The 24,491-nt window shown below is 61.0% G+C and overlaps 2 protein-coding genes across 5 annotated transcripts in view; both read left to right on the forward strand.

Moving 5' to 3' along the window:
• The window catches only part of ST6GALNAC4 (ST6 N-acetylgalactosaminide alpha-2,6-sialyltransferase 4), a 44,510-nt gene extending 39,927 nt beyond the window's left edge, over positions 1-4,583 (forward strand). The window contains exon 7 of the transcript XR_007891263.1: positions 4,574-4,583. The gene's annotated coding sequence lies outside the window, so the exon portion shown is untranslated. The remainder of the gene's footprint in view (positions 1-4,573) is intronic.
• On the forward strand, positions 635-24,376 carry SH2D3C (SH2 domain containing 3C). Of its 4 annotated transcripts, XM_051636288.1 has the most exons (12): positions 635-694; positions 2,692-3,334; positions 7,764-7,803; positions 17,359-17,487; positions 17,784-18,232; positions 19,842-19,966; positions 20,313-20,881; positions 21,103-21,218; positions 21,393-21,564; positions 22,244-22,355; positions 22,926-23,132; positions 23,693-24,376. In XM_051636288.1, the coding sequence occupies exons 1-12, from the start codon at positions 655-657 to the stop codon at positions 23,866-23,868; spliced, it is 2,778 nt and encodes a 925-aa protein (XP_051492248.1). In that variant the 5' UTR covers positions 635-654; the 3' UTR covers positions 23,869-24,376. The 4 variants fall into 4 exon arrangements, with proteins under 4 accessions (XP_051492248.1, XP_051492245.1, XP_051492247.1 ...); XM_051636285.1 differs by lacking the exons at positions 635-694; positions 2,692-3,334 and adding an exon at positions 4,367-4,478; XM_051636287.1 differs by lacking the exons at positions 635-694; positions 2,692-3,334 and adding an exon at positions 4,371-4,478 and having other exon boundaries at positions 19,863-19,966.
• The last annotated feature ends 115 nt before the right edge of the window (positions 24,377-24,491 follow it).

Consider the following 24,491-nt stretch of genomic DNA (forward strand, 5'->3'; position numbering starts at 1 on the left):
CGCGGGGACCCCGAGCTCCTGCCCCGCTGGCAGAAACGTGCCCGGCTGGGGACACTGTCCCCACAGCCGTGTCCAGCTTTGGGGGCAGCACGCACAGCTCGGGCTGGGTTGCTTGGGGCGGGTGCCGGGCGCGGTGAGCGCAGGGAGCGCGGCCCGAGGAGCGCGGGGAGCGCGGCACGCACCCTGGGCACGGGAACCACCCGGCACAGCCCAGGAACGGGGCACAGCGCGGACACCAGGTCCCTGCCAGGCCTGGGCCACCTCGTCCCGCGCTGAGACACCCCAGCAGGGCAGAGCGAGACCCCTGAAGGAGCAGGGGGCTCTCCCTGGCTGCCCCCGGGGAGGGCAGGGATTGAGACCCGCATCTGCGGGGCTGGCGTCCTCCCCTGTGCATCCCGCACCTGCCGGGCATCCCCAAACCAGAGCCTGAGGGCGGCCCCTGAGCAGCCGGGCAGGTGCAGCAGGGACAGCGTGAGGCTGGGCAGGGGCAGGAGCGGGGCTGGGAGCCGGTGACAGACCCAGGGAGGAAACGCCGAGCGAGCGATGAGCGGCTGCGAGGGGGAGGGCAGGAAGGGAGGAGCGGGGTAGGGAACGGCTTCACGGTTTCAAACTTGTCCCTCTCGGTCCTCCAGCCTCCGACCGAGCAGCGCAGCCATGGCCGAGGGCCAGAAACGAGGGGGTTTCAAGAAGTTCAGTAAGTGCCTGTGGTCTGGGGTGGGTGGGTGATGGGGTGCTCACCTGGGCAGCCTGGCAAAGAGCAAGGATGCGTGAGAGCGTGAGTTTGCACAGCCCCTGGGTCGCCAGCACCCAGGGACCTTTGGAGGTGAGATGGGCTCTGGTCTCGTTAGGAAGCTCCTTGGGGCGAGGGGCTTTGGGGGTTTTCATCCCCACAGCTGGGGAAGAGCCTGGGCGCAGTTGGCTCAGGAGCTGGGTGCTGGGACTGGGACCAGTCTGGCACTGCCCAGCCCTGCACTGGGTGCTGGGATGCACCCACAGGGGGATGCACAAGGCCGTTTGGGGGTCCTCACTCCACAAATCACACCTCTCAGAGTGCACAGCTGGGGGCACAAGCTGGTGCCAGGGGCTGGGGGTGGCCAGGACCCCCACACAAGGGTGCTCCCACAGCACAGGGATGGGGGGAACACGGAGGAGATGGGGAGGGGGCCTGGGAGCAGATTCCCATCGGCTGCTCCGGGAGGAAGTGCTCAGTGCCTGGTGGGAGTGAGCTCTGCTCTTTCTCACAGACCTCGGGTTTCCCCCAGAGCCTCGGGGGGGTGGCTGCAGTGGCCTTCACCCCACTTCCCAGCACTGGGCTGCCTGAGCCGCTGCTCTCTGCATTCCTGCCGCGATGCCGGCGCCAGAGGGGGGCCAGTTCCTCTGCTCCTCTGGGACCCATCTACTGGCCAAACCCACGGGCCTCATCCCAGCTGGGATTTTTCCTTTGTGGTGGAAAGTGGGGAGATGGGGAAAATCCCCGGCACTGCCTTTCCCACCCCGCAGCAGCTCCCAGGCTGCCCAGCAGCAGGGGATGCTCAGACCCCAGGGAGATGTTTAACCCGAAGAAGTTTTGCCTTTATCTACATCCAGGCCGTGAGGTTTTAGCCGCGCAGGAGGGCTTTTGGGCTGCTGCAGCCCCTTGCACAGCCCCCGTGCCCCTTCTGGCTGCAGAGACACCCTGCAGAGCCCATGGGTGCTGGCAGGAGATGGGGGTCCAAGCGACCCCCAGACACTCGGTTCCTTGCACAGCCTCCCCGCGGTGTGCTGCTTCCTGCCGTGGCAAGTTCGCTGTGCCCGGGGAGGGGGGGAGGAATGGTTGCAGAGCTCCACTGGCAGCACAAACATTGCAAAACCCCCAGAGGCACCCAGAGCACCAGGGCTCCGGTGGGGAAACGCTCCCCTGCAGAACTGCAGCCACAACCTGCCTCACCCCGCAGCGGCCCCGGGGCTGCAGCCGCAGCGGCACGCAGAGCCGAGGTGTGAAGTGCAGAGCCTCTCTGCCGGGGTTATAAATACTCCTCCAGCAAAGGTTTTGCGGCCGGTGCTTGCAGGTGGCAGCTGGGAGCTGCAGGGAGGCTGAGCTGAGCGCTCGGCCGAGGAAGTGGGGAGTTGATCTGCTCGCAGCCTGGGCTGCCAGGCCCCCCGCGCCCACGGACCAGCGGGGGCACGGCAGAGGTGGCCGGGCCCCCCATCCCCTGGGGAGATGTGGCACGTCCCCCGCTCACATCCTGGAGAAGGCTGCCCCGAGGCTGCGAGGATGGGCACAGCCACCAGCCCTGCCCAGATCTCACCAGGGAACCAGGGAGGCAGAGGGTGGGAGGAAGAGATTTGAAATCGTTTGTCCTTGCCAGCTCATCGAGGCCAGTGTTTCTCCACCCCTACAACAGCAGTGGGGAAATGCAGTCACTAGCTTTGCCGGGGCACCAGGGGATGTTTCCTTCCCTGAGGGAGCAGGACAGGCCTCCCAGGATCCCAACAGAGATGCCCTGAGCAGCATCATGTACACCTCAGGCCACAGGGTTGTTGTGCCATGTTGGGACCAGAAATGCAGGGTGTAATGGTGCTGGCACCAGGCTGCACCACGGCTCCGTGCCCTGAGCCCACCCCAACCCTGGCCCAGCAGCCCCAGGACTCCCCCCTACCACACCATGGTGGCAGTAACCCCACACCCATCTCTGCTCTCTCCTTTGCCAGAGTTTTTCAAGTTCAAAGGCTTTGGGAGCCTGAGCAGCATCCCCCGCGCCTTCACCCTCCGGCGTGTGTCTGTGGTCCCCAGCTCTCCTGAGACCCTGGGGCCAGGCCTCCCCCCTCCCCATGGCTTCCTGGAAGAGCCTTTTGACAGCACCCAGGATGATCTCCACACCATGCCCAAGAGCCCCGGCCCCTACGCCCGCTCCTCGGACATGTACAGCCACATGGGTACCATGCCCAGGCTGAACCCGGGCAAGGCAGGAAAGAACCTGGACAAAGCCAAGAGCAGTCAGAACTGCCGGGAGAAAGGGACACCCAGCAACAAAACCTCCGGGACAGACACACTCCTCAGCCCTGAGATGTCCAGTACCCCTGACCCAGGCACGGACTTACCCTCAGCCATTGGACAAGCAGAGCAGGAGGAGGAAAAGGCTCAGCCCATGGACACCCCAGGGGCAGGGATGGCCAGGATGGACCAGGATCCTGCAGGAAATGGCTCCTGCCCCAGGACGGAGGCACCGAGCTCCAGCCTGTCCCCAAACCCCAGCCAAAGATCAAGCCCCAACACGGCAGAGGGAGCAGAGACCACCAACCGGGATCGGCTGGAAAAGAGGCACGAGCATCCCAGCGAGAGCTCCTCGGACAGGTATGGCTCCATTGGGTTTGCTCTGCCTCCTGGGACCCACTGTCTGTTCCCCCAGGGCCAGGGCAGAGGGCTGGGACACAGCAGGGTCCCTCTGGTGCCTCCCCCCTGCCTGCAGTGCCAGCGGGATGCACCTGGCCGGCGGGACGGCACAGCCGGAGCGCTCTGTACCACGGCCAGGTCAGCAGCTACACGAGAGCGAGGTTTCCTGTGGGATTTCTGCTCCCTCCCGTTTCCGGACAGGGTGGAAACATCTCGCAGCCCCGCTCAGTGTCCCTTTGTGCTGCCGACAGCTCCCTTCCCGCACTGGGACACTCAGACCTGCACTGTCCCGGCCCCCTCCACCTCTCACTCTCTGCTTTTACACCCCCCTCCATCTTCCCCCCATCCCCGAGGAGCGCTGTCACTCTCAAGGCACAGGGGAAATCCCCAAAACCGGTCACCCCGTCCCCATTTCCATCGCTGGCCAGTAAACCCCACCCTCTAGGCACAACCCCCCCGTCCAGGCACAAACCCCACCCTCTGGAGAATCTGTGGGCTCAGCCCTCTCAGACGAGGGTTGGATTTTTTGGAGGGTTTTGACCTCAGAATCAACAAAGAAGGATTTTTCACCCCCTGCCCATCACCTGGGCATCTGAGGACGAGGGGCTAAATGAGTTCCCAGCAAGTGTGCGTGGGGCTGGGGGCAAGGGCAGAGGTGCTGACTCCAAATTTCTCCCCAAAAGAAGGTACCACCCCTTCCCTGGCCAGACATTCCTCTCTCCACGCTCGGGCGGCCCCTGTTCCCCCCACTCGAGTGGCCCGTTCTCCCGGGGCTGCCAGCTCCTCGCCCTGACGCCGAGCGTCCAGGAAAGGTCCGAGTGGCCCCAGGAGCGAGGCGAGAAGGAGGAATTTCGTGCCGGTGGTGAGAGCCGGGCTGTGCCGGCCACACATTCCTGCCGGCCGCGAAGGGAGGGCCGGAGGAGGGCTGGGACGGGAAGGAGGAGGTTCTGCCACCGCCCTGCGCTCCCCCAAGTTCCAACGCTCAGTGCAAGGCGGGAGAGCGTCTGGGAGAGCTTCTCCCCATCCCGGAGCAGAGGCACTCGCCGAATCGCTCAGGGCAGATGACAGCGGTGGGCAGGAGGTTTCCCACCCTGGGACAGGGCAGGTAAGGGGTCCTGCCCCCACGGCACAGCAGAGGGGATGGGGAGGGAGAGGTTGGGAAGAGGCTTTGCTTGGGGAGAGCACAAAGCCTCGAAGCAGATGCTGCCAGAGACCACCCGGCCGCCGAGGCCCCCAGCCCGTGGCCGGGTTTGTTCGTGGGAAGAGGGAGCTCGTCGGCTGCGGCTGCTGGAACCGCAGGCAGAGCCGGCGCCAGGCAGAGCAGCTCGGGGGCTGCAGCCAGCTCGGGGGGCTGCTGGCACTGCCACGTCCCCCGGGCAGCACAGAGCCCCAGCAGCGGCAGAGAGTCCCCGCAGAGGGTCCCCGCGAAGGGTGCGTGGGGCTCACCCGGACCCGCTGTCCCCCAGAAATTACTTAGGTCTCAGGGCAGCGCGGCTGGGAGCCAAGCAGCAGGGCAACGTGTCTGGGTCTTGGCTCTGGAGAGTGAGAACCTGAGTCCCCAGAAATCGAGGGCCAAGTGCTCTTTTGGCATTGTCTGAGGCTGCCCTCACGGTGGGCTGCTTGCCAGGGAAATTGAGGCATGAGAATGACCAGAGCAGGACTTGGCACCAGAGGCATTCCTGCCCTTCCACGCTCAACTTGGAGCCCCTACCACAGCCCCCAGCTCCGGGAGGAGCCGGTTTCTCGGAGCTGTCCCCATGGCCGGGCCCGGCTGTGGGGCGGGTGGGCGGAAGCAGGACCGGGATAGTGCCCCGCCCCAGCCCTTCCTCCTGCGCAGCACATCCCTGGGGATGGGGACAGCCTGTCCCCGCCAGCCCGTGGCAGTGGCTGGCTGCCCAGTGCCGGCCATGCCTGTGCAGAGGGGACCGAGCATGGCCATGGGGCACTTGTCCCCCCCGGAGCATCCCTGTTAAGGACAGACAGGCTGAGGATGCCCACAGAAGGGAGGAATTCCCAGGGATGCTCCCTGCAGGATTAGGCCCTCGATGGGGGGAATTGCTCTGCTGTGGGACAAGGGGGAGCGCTCAGCCCAGGGAGCTGCTCGGGGCGAGGCAGTGGCTGTGACTCCATGAAGGACACGGTGACTAACGGGAGATGACCTGCCCGCAGGTCATGGAGCGGACGTGACTCGACTTCCTCCCTGCACAGCCGTGTGCAAGGCATGGGAAGTGCTGCTCCCCGCGGGCACAGGCAGGGCCAGACCCCTCCGGCTGCACTGCCAGCCAAAACCTTGAAGGTGGCAGCTCTGCAGGTGGGGAAACTGAGGCAGAAAGCGCTCAGACTTGTTCCCCCGGGGCACAGCCTGTGCCGGTGTCTGAAGGCTAAAAGACCCTGAGCTCCAAACCAGAGCAGGACTCACAGAATCACCCTGGACCATTCTCAACAGACAGCCTGGAGTGGGGCAGGTTCACAAATCCCTGCAACGCTTTCCCGAGCCCAAAAAGGAGCAACCACCCCACCAAAACCCCAGTCCCTGCTACCACCACCGTAGCGCCGGGTCCCAGCAGCTCAGCCACAGCCGCGCTCCAAAGGCAGCCCTGGAATTTCTCCCAGGCACTCGGCTGCCCCCAAAAATGCTGTTTCCTCCAGGAATGCACAGAACCAGGGGGGCTGCTGCCCCAGCTGCTGCCCTTCCCCAGCATGAAGGCCTCCCCTGCCCGGGCCCTCTCAGTCTCCCAGCTGCTCCCATGCTCCCGATTTCCTGCCCGGAGGCCCCCTGTCCTCCTGCCGGTTTTTCTCACGGCTCTCACGGCACCAGGCAGCTCCCTGGCCGTGTGAAAGGCAAACAGGCTGGAAAGCCAGCCCCAGGATGGGCAGGCAGCCCACAGCTGCCCAGGGGAGTCTGTGTTCATCCTCCTTCCCAAATGCTCCTGGATTTTTTTTCACCCCGAATAGGTGTGGGCTCGATTTACAGCCTCTTTTCCCCTTTTGAGCTGGACAGCAAGAGATGTGGTTTCAGCAGTGTGGGCCTGGAGAAGAGTGGGTTTCCCACTGCAGGGACTCATGCTGACCCTGGCAGGACCTGCTGTAATGCCACTGGGGGTGCCCAGTGGGGCAGCATCAGGCAGTGGTTTGCTTCTGCCATCCCTACTTCCTTTTGGGTGACTGATTTCTGAGCCACCAGCTACCTTCCTGTAGGAAGCTCACAGAGGAGGAATTTGGCTCCCCAGGGATGCCACCAGTACCACCCCCCAGGAGGGGCATGTGTGCAAGACCCCCAATTAGGGTGCAAGGCAGTGGCTGTAGGCACTAGGTGGAGTGAGGTGGCTCCTGGCAGGGAAGAGACATCCAGGGTCTGTGACACCCTCAGATTTCATTATTTCTCAGTTGCCTGCCCTTGTGCTGGCAGCCTCCCATCCCAGGGCCCTTGCTGCCACCCCATGCTCAGGCAAGTGACCCTTTCAAGCAGCGGGATGTCCACGCTGAAGCTTGACTCAGGGGAGGGAACAGGTACTGGGTTCTGATTAACAAAGACTGAATTTTTGTATTTGATTCTGAAAAGTGAGACCTCAGGGTGGCACATCCCAACTCAGACTGCTAGAGCCCCTCTTCCTTTGAACTCTCTGTTATTTCCCTTGGACTCATCCACACAGACATATACCTTGACCTACAAAAGCACACAAAGCTGTAGCAGCATTGCTAAATGTTCAAAGAAGAGCAGGGACCATCTGTTTTCCCCGTGAAATGATGGCAAAGAAGCTGCTGGGTCAGTAACATCTTGGGGTTGTTGGGTGGCTGTCAGCAGGGCTAAGAGTGAAGATGTCACCAAAGAGAATGGGAGTTTCTATTGCCTGTATGCTGGGGGGAAAAACTTGCCCTCTCAGCCAGGATGTTGCAGTCCACCCCTGGCTTCAGTGGGAGCTGGATTGCTGCAGGGTTGCACGAGGCCATGGAGGAACAGTCAGAAATGCTTGTCTGGGCAGCATGTCCTGACAGCTGCTTACCGGGAACACAGATTTGCCAGGGCACAGAGCCCCCCACCTCAGCATGCACCCCCAAGCACTGTGACCTGTGGGGACCCTGGCCTGGCTGCTGAGTCTGCTCAGCTCAGCTCACACGTTCCCAAGCCGATTTGGGGAAAGATCCTCTAAAAAAGGCCTCATTCTTTCCTGATCGCATTAGGGCTGCTAAGCCCTGCACCAAGAGCAGGCACGGAACAGGCAGGAACACTGGGAACCTCTCCCAAAACCATGGCCATGCTCTTAGCCCCATGGCAAGCCAAGGGGCACAGACCCCTGCTCCCCCTGGCTGTGCCACCACCACCCTTGACCTGACTGGCAGGACTTACTGCCCTTTACTTACCTATTTTTATTTTTGCTCTTCCCTCTAGCCCCCACGATGGCCTGGAGTCCGGCAGCGAGTACGTGAAGGTAAGAGTCGGGATGTGGTGGCAGGGACGTGGTGGCAGGGATGTGGTGGCAGCCTGTCCCAGCTGAGTGCCAGTGGTGGCCCTGGGGCTGGCCAGCAGGGTGCTCAGCTCTGCACCTCCCCATCCCACCACCTCCTCCGGGTTCTCTCTTTGGCTCTGGAAGAAATTCCCTGCCAGAAACAGTGAGGCCGGGGGGGGGGGGGGGGGGGCAGAGGAGACACAAACCCTCCATGTTCCCCCCACTGCTGCTCCCACAGAAGCTCCCTGTGTTTTCATGCTCCTCGTCACTTGCAAACGCCACAGATGCAGGGGCAGCCTCCTCCCTCCGCCCCCACGTAAAGGAACGGAAGGGTTTGAGCCACTTTCGTGGCTGTCACATGAAAGTCGGTGTAAATCTCTCCAAATCTCTTGCTTATCCTCCAGCAAACTATTAACATTCCTGAGGACTCTTCATGTCTGGCCAGAAATTCATTAGCGAGGCGCCTGGCTCCGGAGGAGAGCGGGCCCTTTTGCAGGAAGCTGCTGGCACAATGGGAGCAGGGGAACGGTGGCAGGGATGGCGTGTGGTCTGGGAATGGAGCACTGAAAACCTGCCTGGGTGGTCGCTGCCATGCCATGGCCTTTGGGGAGGTTGTTGGAGAAGGGCTGGAGCCTCCCAAGTCCTGTTGCCCGATGGGGATGTAGCACCTCTGGGCAGACCTGGCTGTTGACATGTGAGCTGAGGTGCCCAGCTTAGGTGTTGTAACTAGGGCAGACTCCTAAACCTGTATCTTTTGGACTTGGGGCTCTCCATGGGGACTGTAGCCAGACATGGAAATGTGGGGACCCCCCCCGTGGTGGTACCAACTTGCAGGCTGAGGAGATAGCTGGCTGCACTAGAGCATTTCTGCTTCTCCTAACAGACTGAAACAACACAGGTGTGAAGCAATGGGAATGGCTTTGCCTTTGGGATTGAGTTCATTTTGGTGAGGCACGAGGGCTCCCTACTCTCCAGGCAGACTGCAGACCTCAGCTATTTGGCCTTTATTTCTCACCCATTCCCGTGGTGTCCAGACATGGCCAATGGGCTGTGATTTATCCACCAGTTCCTTTTAGTCACAGAAGCAACTGATGGCTGCAGTGACAGCAGCTATTTTACTCTAATAAGTAATTATCTGGAGTGTGAGTGACCGGGATGATGAAGACACTCTGGCTGATTGCAGGCACCATGCCTGGCTGGGAGCCCATGCAGCTGCAGGGTGCTCAGCACCCAGCAGTGTTCAGCCCCAGGGCCCATGGGATTCAGGGTGGGAAGTTGGCTACTGTGCCTGGGATCACTTGGGAGCAAGGGAGGACAGGGCTGGGATCTGTCTCTGGAATAGATCCTTGCTTTGTGGCTGGGAGGGTAGCAAGCAGAGGGGTAACAGCACTGCAGGGGTGAGTAGAGGAAAGACAGGAAGAGAAGAGATGGTGAAGGAGAAAGTCAGGAGGAGGGAGAGCAAAGGCTCTCGGGCAGGTCTGTGTCCAGACGTGCACCAAAGAACTGCCAAACACCAGCCCTCCAGCTTCAGCCACAAACCAGCCAGGATCAGCTCTCCCATCACCAAGGCTGCCGTGATTAGAGGTGCAGCCCAGAGCTAGGGAGGGCAGGAAAGCAAAGATCAATAAGCAGCTGGTAATTAACATGCCTTAATAATAGCCTAGGGGTTGGTGTTTCCAAGCTGCCTGGGGTACCCGCACACCCGCCTCCATTTGCTGTCATCCCAGGCAGCCTGGCTTGGGCCCTGGCACAGGTGGAGGAGCTGCAGAACAGTGTCACCCCTTGGGAGAGCAGCAGCTGGCAAAGCTGTCATAACCCCCCACAAGGGCTCAGCTGGGGGGTTTCAGCTTCCCCCTGCAGACGGGCAGCACGGGCACATCACCCCATGAGGTTCCCGTGGCAAGAGCCTTGGAGGGAAACCGTGGAGCCCGTCGCGGGGGAGAAGCCTTGGCAGGAGCGTGATTCACCGTCGGATCGTTTTGGAGCAGCGTCTCCCTGCACGCTGCCATCTGCTCTGTCCCTCAGCCCCGTGCAAGAGCAGAGGAGGAGAGCGGGTACTCCCTGCCCATCCCAGCTGCATCCCATGGGAGCTGTGAACTCCCACCCCCCTGCGTTCCCTGCGTGCTGCCCACTTTCCGCCCCTACCCCAGCCCTGTCCTACTCCCAACCCTCTGCGCTCGTCTCCTCTCTCCTCTGCAAAACCAGGGGCAGAGCAGGGGCCGGCGAGCGCCTCCGAGCTCTCTTTGTTCAGCGCGGAGCAGCCGCTCAGGGGACCTTTATCTCATCAGCCCTGGCTGCTGCCTCCCTGCCTGGGGATGCGAGGGGCTCGTTTGAATTAATTAGCGAGGAGGCTGCAGGGTCCTGTTGTTAGTGGCAGCAGGAATATCTCTCCCAGCTCACAGCATCCCCTTGGGCAGACTGGGAGGTGCGGGGGTCTTTGGTCCAGGACACGCTTTGTGGGGGCATGAAGGACACGCTTTGTGGGGGCATGAAGCCTCCCCGTGACCAAAGCATGGGCAAACCCAGACCGTGCCTGTGCAGGACAGACCTGGCGGGGGAACTGCAGGTGCAGAGCTCAGTGCCGGGTGCTGGGGGAGCCCCTGCCCATCCCCGTGCGCAGGGCAGGGTACCGGCAGTGGGTTCAGGCAGGGATTTGGGGGGTTTTTGGGGAGCCAGGGTTGGAGCAGCGCTTTGAGTCATCAGCACTGCCTGGCACATCCCATACGTGAAACTGTGGCCTTAATTAAACCGAAGCGGAGCCTTAATTAAACACAACTCGAGACAGCCTACGCGGGAAGCAGGCAGACGGTTCCTCACCGCACGAGGCAGGCACCAGTGTCTCCCCTCAGAAAGGTGTCATTGGAGTGGGGGTGAAGGCAGACGGGGTGGGCGAGAGGGGATGAGACTGTCCCTGACCCGTGTGCCCCACTGCGGGGAGCAGGCAGATTTGGGGTGGGAAGATGAAGGGTGCTGGGTGCCCCCGGGGTGCCTGGTCCTCTCAGAGGAGCCAGTTTCTCTCCGGTCACAGGCAGCCGGGGTTGCTGGTTCCCCTCTGAGGAGCTGGACCTCCTCAGAGAAGCCAGTTCCCCTCCGTGCACAGGCAGCTGGGATGTCGGTTCCTCACTCACGGGGATGCCGGCTCCCCTCAGGGGTACCGGTTCCCCCTCACGGTGCCCGCAGCCGAGGCACCGGTTCCCGTCGGAGGAGCCGCTTCCCGACGCGGGGCTGCCCGTTCCCCGGGGCCCGCGCTGGCGGAGCGGGCGGCCCCGGGGGGCGGGCCGGGGCGGAGCTGCCGGACCGGTGCCGCCCCCCGCTGCCGACAAGGGATGAGGTAATCGGGGAAGCGGCTGAAATTGAAGCCCGGCGGCGGCGGCGGCGGCAGCGGCGGTGCAGCCCGGGCCGGGGCAGCCCGGGCCGGGCGCTCCGCGCCATGACCGAGCGGTGCAGCCTGTGGAGCGCCCTGTCCGCGGCCGCCTGCTGCTTCTACCGCGGCTCCTTCATGCAGGTGCAGGTGAGCGGGGGTGTTGGGGGGAGCGGGGGGCCGGCCCGGCTGCAAGGGACCCCCGGGGGTGCCGCCGGGCAGCGGCTCCGTGCGCTCGCGGAGGTGGGGAAGGCGGCGGAGGGGGGACGAGGGGAAGGGGAGCGCTGGGGGGGGCACCCAGCGACCCCCGGCCCCGCCGTGAGGCAGCTCCGACCCCCGCGCTGCAGAGTGGGTGCGAAGGGGCGGGCGGCCCGGAGAGCCCCGCTGCCCCCAGCGCTGCCCCCCTCGGCACGGAGCTGGCAGGGCTGGGTGCGGGCAGCGCTCCTGCCTGCGTCCCTCAAGGAGAGAGCGAGTGCGAGGTGAGCCAAGAGCCAGGTCGTGGGGCAGAGCTCTGTCCCCGCTGCAGCAGGGGCCACAGAGCCAAAGCCGCCGGGTCCCCCCAGCCCAGCACTCCTGACAGGCAGCAGGAGCCCCTGAAGGGAGCTCTTACCTGCAGCGGACCTCACCAAGGGGAGCATTTAGCATCCCCCCAAAATAAGGCATTTGCTGGGAGCATCAGTGGTGAGAGACTGAGCCCAGGTGAACACACTGCTTCTTGGCCTGGGTCTCCATCTAAGTGCTGCACTGCATGGGTCTGACTGGTGGGAGAACACTGGGATCCATCTGTCACCTGTCCTGCAGTGCTTCCAGCACCGCCACTGTCTGGGCATGAGTCTAGGTGTCCTATTTTTGGACTCTGGCATTTGCACAGGAGGAACACAGCACTAGGAATTGGTTCTCTCATTTACCAACTTAGAGAGCAGTGGTGTTTAGGATTGTAAGAGCCAGGCAGGCTCTGCTCTGAAGCAAGAGCTGTACCATACTGCAAGTTGGAAAGGAGCTGCCAGCCAAGAGAGCTGGCAGTCTTATTCAGTACTCCTGCTGAGTGAGGTAGGTGCTGAGCTTTGGAGATTATGCTGGGTAAGACAGAGCCCACAAGCAGCATTTAAAGTCTTGTCATGAATGCAGCTGATCTCAATGCAAAGCCAGGGGTTTTGATCGCTCGTGGGAGTGAGAAGGGAAAAAGCAGAAGAGCTTTTCCCAGTTGTCCAAAGGCCACTGAGCAGCAGAGGGGGATGTGCCCTGGTGCAGCAGCCCTTGGCTGCACATGGCAGGGGGTGATGGGGTGCTGGCTGGGGTGCTGGCTGAGCTGCTGCCAGAACAAGGGAGAGACAGGTGGGCATCTGAAGCTCACTCAGGGATGTGAGAGGGGATGGAGAGCCCTCCATCCCCACCCCAGAAAGAGTTAAAAGTGAAGCCCTAAGTGCTCACCTGGCTCCGCCAGATCTTTCACCATCTATTTGTGTCCAAGCGTGCCCAGCAAACACACACTGAAGTCCCCATGAATGACTGGAGAGCTTCCAGCTGACAGCCGCATCCCTGCTCCCCGCCAATGGCAGTGCACCCAGCCTGGGAAGCACTGACATCATTTCTGGCCAATAGCAGCTCCGAAAAGGGATGCAGCAGCAGCCACTGCCGCCGTCTTGGAGTGAGATAAGTAATATATAGATGGATGGAAATGTGTGGATACACACACCCCATCACCTCACTGGAGACCTGCTCCCCTGGGGCAGCAAGAGCAGTGTGCTCCACCCCCCCACCAGCATCACCACACAACCTGGGGGACTTGTTCCACCTTAGAGCACCCAGATGTTCTCAGCCATCAAGCCCAGCTGCACCCCACCCCTGCCAGCCAGACATAATTGCTCCAGAGCTGTCACAAAGGAGCACAGACAAGGGAAGAGGAGACCCTGTGGGTAGCCAGAAGCAGTCCTAGCAAGAGCTTTGAATGTCATGACAAAGATCTTGAGTCAAGGTCTGCCTTCAGCAGATGTGTGGAGATGTGGCATACCCAAGAGATGCCTTCAGTCACCCATGGGGTGGACAGATTGGCTGGTGCCTTCTCAGAGGCCATTTAGACACCCAGGATCATTGCAAGACAGGACAGAGGAACAAATTATTTCTTTTCCATATGGATACCACAGTCAATAGGATGGACTGGCTCACAGCAGGGCACGCAGATTAAGAGCAAGCCCATGACCACCCTGAGGGTTGTTTGTGGTGGGGTTTTCTCACTGTGGTTAGTGTGTCCCGTGTGACCATTCTCAGGTGATACCTGGACTGGTGAGCAGAGCAGTCCTGCACTGGGCAGGCACACAGACCAGTTCTGGGGTTTGCCACGATGCCAAGAGCCTCTGGGCAAAGATGTTTGCTCTGAAATACTTCACTGAAGTAGCCCATTGCCAGGGATGGAGGAAGCAGAGAAGACCCTTAACACCATACTGGGGTTTTCCCCATACACCTGCTCCCAATGGCTTGTTGCTCTTTCCTCCCAGTTCTGCTTCCCAAGCTCCACAGCTGCTCAGGCAGCCAAAACAGGGGTGGAAAACTCCAGAAGGGGCTGGGATTTCCCTAGCAAGGGTCCCAGCACAAGGCAGGCAGCAGGAGGGAGAGCAGATGTGCTGGGTGCCCTGAGGTTAGTCAGATGCTATCGGCAGAGGAGCAGGGTGGGGTGTGAATACACCTTGCTCTCCAAGCTGACTTCATCCTCAGCTGCCACTCCTCCAGATTTGGGAGGGGAAAGCAGGAAAGCAAACTACAAATCACTCCTGTTTCATAAGATTACTCTTGCAAGGAGAGAAAACCAAACACCAGCCTTTGAAGCTCTCCTTACACCAGGCAGAGTGACAGCCACTGTTCTACATGTGCCACAGCCATCAGCACCCTCCAGCTCCTGCCCTTCCCCTGCCAGTTCCAATCTTTGTCCTTTGGCTGGGACTGGAGATGAGTTCTCCCCAAAGAAAGCAGCAGGGAGACTCAGGGAAGCGAGCAGGGATGGAAAGCCCCAAGAATTTCCTCCTCATGGGGGCTGCCCCCATGGCACAGCAGCACCAGAGGATTCCCCAGCCCATGAGGGTAACAGAGGAGCTCTCCTTTATCCAGCCAAGCCAGCTTGGCTGCTGGTTGGGATTCCTCAAGCAGAGCTTGGCATCACCTCTGGCACTTCCTGAGCTGGTTTGTCTGGTGCAGCTGGTTTGGAGAACCACTCTAATCCCCATTTCTTCCCACTCAGCTGGAGGAGACCTTGAGGCTCTCCATGCAGAGGGCCACCACCATGCACTCAAACTAGGCGCTAGTGGAAGTCAAGGCTTTTCCCCACACCCAACACACCAGCCTTCTGATGTCCTCCGGGCCCAGAGTGGCCTGCCAAGCTGTCTCTTTCCCACGTGGCACTCAGACATCCCCTTGCAGGCTCCTGACAGCAGCAGGCTGGGCTGTGCTGCTTTGCCATGCCTGCTCCTCGGCCCCTGGCAGCCAGAGCCAGCCTCTCTGAAGGGAGGAGTATCACTGCCAGAGGCAGCACATCCCTCCACAGCACTTGGGTCTTTTGCACCAAGGGCTTGTGGCAAGCCCAGCCCCGGCACAGAGAGGGGAGCAGCCAGGTAATTCTGGCAGCAATTGGTGCATGTTGGAAGGGAAAGGGAGACTTGCAACGAGGAGCAGTCTCAGAGTTGCACCCGGCCAAGGAAAAGGGCTCCCTGTGATCCTTCTCCTGCTGCCTCCTCGCGTATCATAGCCACAGTCACTCCATGGATCTCATTGCCCAGCCAAGTTGCCAAAGGGACAGTGTCCTCCACGTGGCTGGAGAAGGCATCTCATGGCACCCTCTGCTCACAGCCAGCCTTCCTCCCCTGTCTGCCAGATACAAAAAACCACCCTCACCTCTCCCAAACCTCCTGTTCTCTCCTGCTAGCTTAGCACCTGGCTCCTGGCACAGATACTAGCCGGCTGCTGCCTAAATCCGGGCTTGGAGATGCCGGGTGCTGCTCAGCTGGGTTTGTTTGTTATCCTGTGTATTTGCATGGGGAGGATTTGGGGGAAAACCCCAGCTGTAGGACGCTGAGCAGCACAGGCACTAATCCCTGCTCCAGGGGCAGCTCCAGGCCGGCTCAGCTGCAACAGCTTCAGCCCCGCAGACAGGAGAGGCTCCCGGGGGTCCCTCCCTGCCCTAGAGTTTGGGGGGAGCTGTGCCGCAGGGATGGGGGGGGGGGGGTGCCAGAGGGTCCCCCACCGCCGCGGGGTGGTGGTCGAGAGGTCTGCTCGGTGGCAGCGGATGGGTTGCCATGGAAACGGGATCGGCTCGGGCCCGTCCCCCCGGGAGGCAGCGGGACCCCCGCACATCCACCAGCCACGGTGGCTTCGTCTCCAGGAGGGCCCAGGGTGGCAGGGAGCACTGGGCTCCCTGGGGCCCTCGGTCAGGAGGTGACAACCCGCACATCTCCTGGGTCAGGCCCCCACAGCCCCAGGGGGCAAGGGCTCTCAGGGAGTGTAAACGTTTGGATGAGCCAGTCCGAGCTCAGTCTGGGCTGTTTTCACCGGCTGCTTCCGCTGTCCCAGCGCCTTCTGACTTGATAGGAGTTGGGAAGGGAGGAACAGGGGCAGGTCCAGGCTGGCGATGGATGCCCTGGGGAGCACAGTCCATCACACAGGCCCTCCTCAGCCTCTTTCCCCCTCTCCTGGCTGCAGCAGGAGCTCCAGGGCAGCATCACTGCCTGTTCTGGCTGATGACTGCATCCAGGGGATGGAGCATCTTCCCCAGGCAAGGGAAGGGCCTCTAGTCAGGCTTCTGCTGAGGGACTCAGTGGGGTCCCACAAGCACCCCAAGTGTGATGGATACAGGAGAGCAGCACAGTGCTCTGCTCTTCCCTCTGCTCACACCAGCTAGAGGAGCCAAGGGAATCGATGCAGAACTCAGATGCAGGATGAGGTGCTGAGGTAAGGGGTCAGCTTGGGGGCAGGTCCCCAGTGCATGGGGCTGCCCCCTCAGTGCTCTGGGGAGACAGCTGCCATGCAAGGCCAGCCACGAGTGCCAGCCTGCTCCAGCAGCAGCACCAGAGCTGTGCCAGCAGGGCTCAGCCTGTGCCTGCCCCCCAAGGTGCCAACAGCACCCCAGCCTAGCAAGCACCAAGGAGCTGGGCCAGCCTAGGGTACCTCCTCATGCTGCCACTGCAGGTGGAGCCAGGCCAACGAGCCATCCTGGCTCATGGGAATGGCGGAACAGGACAGCCCAGTAGCCTCATCCCAGCTCCATGGCAGTGGCACACACATGCCCCTTGCAGGGCAGCACACGTCTGGGATGTGCAGAGAGTCCAGGCACTCGTGGTGGTGCCACAGCAGGTCTCACCTCACAGCCAGTGCCCTGACCAGGAGAACCGGCCTCAGGTGCAGAGCAGGAAGGAACCCAGAGCCCGTGCTCACCTCCCCAAACAAGCACCAGCTCCACCATCCCAGCAGCCTCAGCTGCCCTCTGGGAATGCTGGGCAGGCAGCAGGCAGGGAGCAGGGCTGGCTCCAGCCAACGGGAGCCATGACAGGAGACATGACGCCATCCCTTATCTCTGCAGGGGGGAAGGGAGGGGGCAAATTGCATCCTCAGGCTCAGGTGCACCAGTGCTGGTAAAAGCTAATTTCGATGCAGAAGATTCCCTTTACATTTGTCATTATTATTCATGCCACTGTCAGGCTAAACACAGCAAGTTAACCCTTTGGAGGAGCAACCACAGTGGATGTTTTGAGGAGGAGGAATAATGCAGGTTTCCTGCTGGAGGGAGTGATCCCAAGGTTGTTCAGCCTGGAGATGCTTGAGACGAAGCTGGGGCAGGTTTCCTCCTGTGCAATCACACTCAGCTCTAGAGGCAGAGAGGCAGCACGTGGGGACAGTGGTCAGGCACAGTGGGGACATTCCACCAGGAGACCCTCCAAGTGCTCCTGGTGGCAGGACTTGACCATCAACAGGCACATTACCCCACCTGCATCCTTTGCCACAAGCAGCAATCCTCACACATAGCTCTGAGTTACCTGTCCCCTGGGGCCAGGTGTGCTCCTGGCAGGTGGCATCACCAGTGTCCATGCCATGGAGAGTCCCACAAGTCCTCACATGGGGACCCTGCAGGCTCTGTCCCAGGGTCAGCCCTGCCTTGCTGCACCAGCTGACACACTCTCTTCCCTCCTTTACAGTTCTCCAAGGAGAAATACATCCTTGACTCATCACCAGAGAAGCTTCACAAGGAGCTGGAAGAGGAGCTGAAGCTGAGCAGCACCGACCTGCGCAGCCATGCTTGGTACCATGGCCGCATCCCCCGGGAGGTAAGGAAGGGAAGGTGGGTGCCTCTGGGCACCCTTTGCTTGGGCTGCTCAGGGAGAGCTCCCCGAGGCCACCCAGAACCACCAACCAGCTTAGTTGGTGGGAAGCCTCTGAGCAAGGGCTTCATTAGCTCCCAGCCTGGTTTTGCCCTGGGGGGAAAGAAAAACACAACCAACCACCCACCCACCCTCCTGTGGCTCAGAGCCAGGGCAACAGATTAACACCCAGGCAGAGCATCCACCCACATCCCCTGGGCCACCCAGGCTGTCCCCTGAGCCACTGCCCTGTCCCCTGCCAGGTGTCTGAGAGCCTGGTGCAGAGGAACGGCGACTTCCTGATCCGCGACTCGCTGACCAGCCTGGGCGACTACGTGCTGACCTGCCGCTGGCGCAACGAGCCCCTGCACTTCAAGATCAACAAGGTGACGGTCAAGTCCAGCGAGGGCCACACCCACATCCAGTACCTCTTCGAGCAGGAGAGCTTTGACAACATCCCTGCCCTCGTCCGCTTCTATGTGGGCAACCGCAAGCCCATCTCCGAGCAGAGCGGGGCCGTCGTCTACTGCCCCATCAACCGCACCTTCCCCCTGCGCTACCTGGAGGCCAGCTATGGGCTGGGCAACAGCAAGCACGGGGGGCCCCACAGCCCCGCCACCCAGAAAGGGGGGCACATCAAGAGGAGGAGCATCACCATGACGGATGGGCTGACAGCAGACAAGATCACCAGGGCTGAGGGGTGCCCCAGCAGGTGAGCAGGTGGCCTCATCGCGCTCGGGTCCCTGCTTCTCGGGTGCGGGGCAGGGGGTTGGGGATGGGGACTGTCCCTGCTTGGGTGCAGGGAGAGAGCAGCAGAGGTCTGTGGGGAGGAACCAGTACCCAGCTGGAGCTGTGGTTTTCCCCCAGCCACACTGAGCTACCACAGCAGACACTCAGCCAGTAGACATCACTTTGGCAGCACAGGCCAGAAGCCAGAAAGTGTTTTACAATCAACCCAGTCCAGGATTACCAGCATGTCAGGGCTTGTCAGAGCCAGGGACCTGAGCTCTCCCAGGCACATACAAGCAGAGAGCCAGTCCCAGCCACCAACAGGGCATTTGTTGATTTGTTTTTGAAGGGCCCTTTTAGTTCCAGAGCCCTTTCTGTTCAGCTGGAGCATTTTCAGGGAGTTACCAAGCAGAGCTGAAAGCCTGATGGGCAGGCTGATTTGCTCATGTTAACCTTGGAGCAGCTGGGCAGATTTCCTTTGCAGGGCTTGCTTTTGGCTGCCCCAGGCTGATCAGAGCCCAACAGGGAGGCAGAGCCACACAAACATCCTCACACCCACCTACTCCTGCCTCCCCAGCAGGACACAACCTGTCCCACAGCCTGTCCTTGAACCCAGCTGGGTTCTCACCACCCTGACCTCAGCCCAAGGGCAGGTTGAGAACACGCCAGGAGAAAACAGGCAACCAACTGTAATGGCAGGGAAAAAGAAAACACTCAGACTTCCAGGAGAGCATGTGTGTTTCCACAAGGGGAGCCCAGACCCATCAGTCTTTCCTCACCACTCACATTTTTCCCAAGCCTCTTATCACTGCCACTGCTCTCCCATCCTCGACACATGGTGCTCAAGACCAAACACATCACAGCAGCCCAGCCCTCACCCACAGCAGGGCAAGTTACCTGCCATTCCTCCTTGGAACTCCCCCTGTGCTCAGGTCCCCCAGACACAGCATCTTTTGCAACACTTTTATCACACAGGGTTTGCATCAGGCCACAGCTTCTGTCCCACCAGCCTGGGACCTCCTTGCTTGCTGTGGAGCCCCTTGAGCACACACAGTGCAGCTCACCAACCTAGGCACTTGCTGGGCTCTGAGTCCAGCTTCCAGGCATTTTCCACCTCTCTTTAAGCTTTGGATCAGGGCAACAGCTCACCCATCCACCCTGACACAGCTCTCAGGCAGAAATAGAGTAACATACCCAGCATATGATACCACCTTGCAGCACAACTCTAGAAAACAAGCCCCCATAACTTCATTGCCAGAGCCACTTCCCCAGATGATACACAACACAACACATCCCATCCCATCCCATGTACCTTGGCATCAGAACATTCCTCTCCTCTGCTCCATGCAACCAAGCTCCTTCAAGACAGGGATGTCTCTGCTTTATATAGGTCCTGACCCCTTGCCTCCCAGCAGGCACCACCCACTCATTGCTCCAGCTGAGCTCGTTACAGGGTCAGCTCGTTATGGGTAGTTGTGAAAGAAGATGACAGGAGGGGAGGTGATGGGGCAGCAAACCCTCATCCCATCCCCTCTGCCCTTGCCTGGGCCCTGCTTGCAGGGACTAACGTGCCCCATCTGCCCCCTCCCCAGCGTGTCCCTGCCCCACCACAGGGACATCATCCGCAACTGTGCCGTCAGCGTGGACCAGATCCAAGACCTGCACTCCCCAATGTCCCCCATCGCCGAGAACCCAACGTCACCTGCCTACAGCACAGGTAGGCATTGCCCCTCCATGCCCCTGGGGACGTGGGTCAGGCTGGGCTTGGCACGGGTGTGATGCAGGGACCTGGGGAGGGGGAAGGAGCTGGCTGTAAAGACAAGCCCCCACATGACTCCCCACTAGTGAAAACCCCAAGGAAACTGTCCTGGCAGAGGCATGAGCTGAGGAAGGGACCTGGGCCAGTCCCAGCCATATTGTGCAGCTCTCCTGAGACCAGCTGAGTCCATCTGGGCAGCAGGGACTTTCCCCGAGCTCCCCATCCCCGTGCTGCTGCATCCCTGCTCCCTGTGCACATGCCTGTCCCCACGCCCTGGTAACAGGGTCTCCTCTGCTCCCCGCAGTGACGCGGCTAAAGCCACACGCCTGCCAGGCGGCCACGGTTGCCCCGGCCTCGCCAGTCATCAGAAGGTCCAGCGAGCCCCAGCTGAACAACAGCAAAGCTCTGCCAGACCCTGCCCACAGCACCCACTCGACCCCCTGCCACGGGTACGCCTGGGCCTCCCCCTCTCCCTCCGTGAACAGCTACAGCGACCCGGACACAGGGCACTACTGCCAGCTCCACCCCGCCTCACCCGCCAGCAGAGACCGGCCAGCTCATGACACCAAGCAGCTGCCAGCAAAGAGCTACGTGGAGAGGCTAAAGGTGGAGGAAGGACAAAGAGGGACTGTGGAGAATGGCTCCGGGGAAGCAGAGGCAGGGCAAAGGCTGAAAGGAGAGCTGGACTTCATGGGCTTTGTGCCCCCCACCATGGAGACAACCTCCTCCTTCAACCCCACCACCTTCCAGTCCCTGCTTATTCCCTTGGAGAACAAGCCCCTGGAGATGGCCGTGCTCAAGAAGGTCAAAGAGCTGCTGGCAGAGGTGGATGTGAAGACCCTGGCCAAGCACATCACCAAAGTGGACTGCCTGGTACGGCCGGGGCCAGGTGGGAGGGACGGGCAGTGCTGCCCTGTGACCACTCCTGGTTGGGGATCGGAGCATCCCAAAGTGCTGGAACATTCCTGCTGGGCTCTGCCAGGCTGGAGCAGCCCGGGTAGCCAGAGGCTGAGCTGGGGCAAGAGGCTGCTGGAGGACACTTCAGCCTCTCCTCAATTAACAAAGGTCTAATTGGCTCTCATCTTTCTCTCCAGGTGGCGCGGATATTGGGCGTGACGGCGGAGAAGCAGCGGCTGATGGGGGTGAGCTCTGGCATGGAGCTGCTCACCCTGCCCCACGGCCACCAGCTGCGCCTCGACCTGCTGGAACGGTACGGCACGGTGGAGACGAGCCCACCGGGAACCCCCAGCACAGCCTGGCTCCCTTGGGCTGTCCTCAGCTTGACTGGGGGGTCCACTGCACCTCCCGGGATGGAGGGACCCTGGCTGAGCCCTGGGAGCATCCCCAGCCCCCCTTACTGAGCCCCTTCTGCCTCTCACCCCAGATTTCACACCATGTCCATCATGATCGCCGTGGACATCCTGGGCTGCACGGGCAGCACGGAGGAGCGGGCAGCCCTGCTCCACAAAACCATCCAGCTGGCTGCAGAGCTGAAGAGCACCATGGGGAACATGTTCAGTTTTGCTGCGGTGATGAACGCCCTGGAAATGACACAGGTACAGGGACACTCCCTCCATCCTCCTGGCCTGGGCTCAGACCCCTCTTGCCCAAAGCACATCCCTCTCCCTGTCCCGTGGGCTACAACACCCGTTGGGGTGGGAGAAGGGGCAAAATACCCAGGGCAGGAGGAGTGGGGCCACATCCGCTGGGGTGTAAGCAGGGAAGGGGAAGAGCTGTCCCCTCCACGGAGCAGACAGACCCGTCCCGCCGGGATCTGATTGTTTTTTGGTGGTTGGGCTTTTTGTTTTGTGCTGGGCTGTGTTCCTGGGAGGAAATGAATCTGCCCTCCAGTACAATACAAATCAGTCCCAAGGCTGTGGCAGCAGCGTCTCCGGGCCACACTGCTCCCTTTGGAAGATGAAAGGAGATTAAAACTCAATTTTAAATCGAGCCCAGCTGGGAAGTCTTGCTTCCTGCCTGCACAAAGGAGGAGGAACGGCGGCCCCCTCCCTGTGTCTCATCTTCAAGGCTGCTGCGATGTGGGGAAGCTGCTGTCCCGGGGCACAGGGAGGGGTTAGAAATCCCGGACCCAGCCTCAGTGCCAGGGATGTCTCTGGCCGTGAGCGCTGGTGGAGGGGGCAGCAGACGCTGGTGTGTGCAAGGCCTGGGAAGACCCTTCGAGCCCGGAGCTCAATGCCCAGAGGCTGCACCCTGACCCGCCCCACCTACTTTCAGATCTCCCGGCTGGAGCAGACCTGGATGGTGCTGCGGCAGCGGCACACGGAGGGAGCCATCCTCTATGAGAAGAAGCTCAAGCCCTTCCTGAAGAGCCTGAACGAAGGGAAAGGTAAAGGCAGCAACTCCCCTTCCCTTGCCTGCCCCTTCCCGCTTCATCCAGGCTCAGCCCCGCTGGAGGGACACACGTCGGGGAGCTCTTCCCCTCTCCCAGACGCTTTCCCTCTGGCTGCCGAGCCGCCCGGCACCCGCGGAGCCTGCTTGGCCTCAGCTGCCCCTTCCTTCCCAAGGAAGCATTTCATAACTAAATAAAACCAGCAGCTGGGCACAAACACGACTCGGCTGTGCCAAACCCTCGTGCTCGCATGGCCGTGCGTGCCAGGCCGAGGGGACAGGGCGGACAGCCGGGGAAGATGAAAAGCCACATGGTTCCAGCCCCCGGGGCTCTGCAAACCCGCTCCCTGGCACAGCCCCGGGAAAGGCGGGGACAGCCCGACCGGGGACAGCACCGCTCCCCGCCCGGCACAACCAGAAAGCCCGGCTGGGAGGAGCTGGTGTTGAACCAGGTGGTGGCAGAGCCAAGAAACCGCTGGGCTACAGCTGAGGCTGAGAGCCTGTGCAGGGCTGGGCTGGCAGGTGAGGACGGGGAGGCAGGGGAGCCTCAGGGTGCCTCTCTCCGCAGAAGGGCCACCGCTGACCAACACCACCTTCCCCCACATCATGCCCCTTGTGACTCTGCTGGAGAGGGACGAGGCTCTCACGGACAGCCCCGAGCCCTGGGAGAGCTCTGACAACGGCGTGGAGGTGGTCATGGCCCACCTGGAGGCAGCACGGATGGTCGCCCACCACGGTGGGCTCTACCACACCAACGCGGAGGTGAAGCTGCAGGGTGAGTGGTGGGGGCAGCAGAGCCCCTTTCCTTCCTGCTGCATCCCCAGCGTGCAGCTGCAGCCCAGCAGCCAGCAGAGCATCTCAGAGCCAGAGCATGCCAGGGCTACAAATATTATGGAGTGGAACATCTCCCTGATGAGGAAAGGCTGAGGGAGCTGGGTCTAGCTTGGAGACTGAGGGGTGACCTCATTAATGTTTACAAATGGGTTAAGGGTGAGTGTCAGGAGGACGGAGCCAGGCTTTGTTCAGTGATGTCCAGTGATAGGACAAGGGGCAATGGGTGTAAAATGGAGCATAGGAGGTTCCACGTAAACATCAGAAAAAACTTCTTTCCTGTGAGAGTGACAGAGCCCTGGGACAGGCTGCCCAGAGAGGCTGTGGAGTCTCCTTCTCTGGAGACATTCAAACCCCCCTGGACACGTTCCTGTGTGATGTGCTCTGGGTGACCCTGCTCTGGCAGGGGGGTTGGACTGGATGATCTTTCCAGGTCCCTCCCAACCCCCAGGATTCTGTGATCTCCCCATCCCACCCCCAGGAACTGACTCTCCCTCCCGGCAGGTTTCCAGGGCAGGGCGGAGCTGCTGGAGATCTTCAGCACCGAGTTCCAGCTGCGGCTGCTGTGGGGCAGCCGCGGGGCCGAGAGCAGCCAGGCCGAGCGCTACCAGAAGTTTGACAAGGTCCTCACTGCCCTGTCCCACAAGCTGGAGCCAGCGGTGCGCTTCAGCGAGCTGTAACCCCCCCAGCTGCTGGGAGACTCCCCCAGCCTCCCCTCCTGGCAGCTGTGGGGCAACAGATGGGGCTGGGGGCACCTGACACCAGGAGGAAGAGATGGCCCAGAAAGACCCTGGGATACAGATCAGCAATTTAGAGACAAAGAAGAGGAAAAGAAGCCACATCCCATCCACCATCAGCCTCCTTGGGACATGACAGGCCAAGGGGTCCAGTGGCTAGGGTCAGTGTCTGGGCAGGCCAGCACCAGCCACCATCATCCAGTCCCACCAAGGTCCACAACTACATGGTGCTCCTCACCTTGCCCTTCAGTTTCATCTCTTTCCCACCTCCATCATGCCCACAGCTGCTGGATCCCACTTGTAAATGCATTTTCACAATCACTTCTGGATGTACAGACTCATGAAGCTCTTGTTGTAAATAATTAGGCTCATTCGTTTCATCTTGTAAATACATGTACATATCTCATGAGTTTGGTTCTTACATACAATAAACTTTTATGCTGTTCCCTGAGGGGATCCCCTCTCCCATGGGTGTCATTTAAACAAGGCCCTGCCCCTCCTGGGGGGAGGGCTGGTGAGGGGCACCACCATGCTGAGCCCAGCCCTGGTTGATGGACCTCCGGGTC

The sequence above is a fragment of the Apus apus genome, chromosome 19 (assembly GCF_020740795.1).
Source record: "Apus apus isolate bApuApu2 chromosome 19, bApuApu2.pri.cur, whole genome shotgun sequence".
Taxonomy (NCBI): domain Eukaryota; kingdom Metazoa; phylum Chordata; class Aves; order Apodiformes; family Apodidae; genus Apus; species Apus apus.

Bases quoted from the DNA above. Each gene is read 5' to 3' on its own strand.
- SH2D3C (XM_051636288.1), top strand. From the start codon at position 655: ATGGCCGAGGGCCAGAAACGAGGGGGTTTCAAGAAGTTCA. The intron at 18,233-19,841 runs GTGAGCAGGTGG...CCCCCTCCCCAG, and splicing joins GCTGAGGGGTGCCCCAGCAG to CGTGTCCCTGCCCCACCACA. The intron at 22,356-22,925 runs GTAAAGGCAGCA...CTCTCTCCGCAG, and splicing joins GAGCCTGAACGAAGGGAAAG to AAGGGCCACCGCTGACCAAC.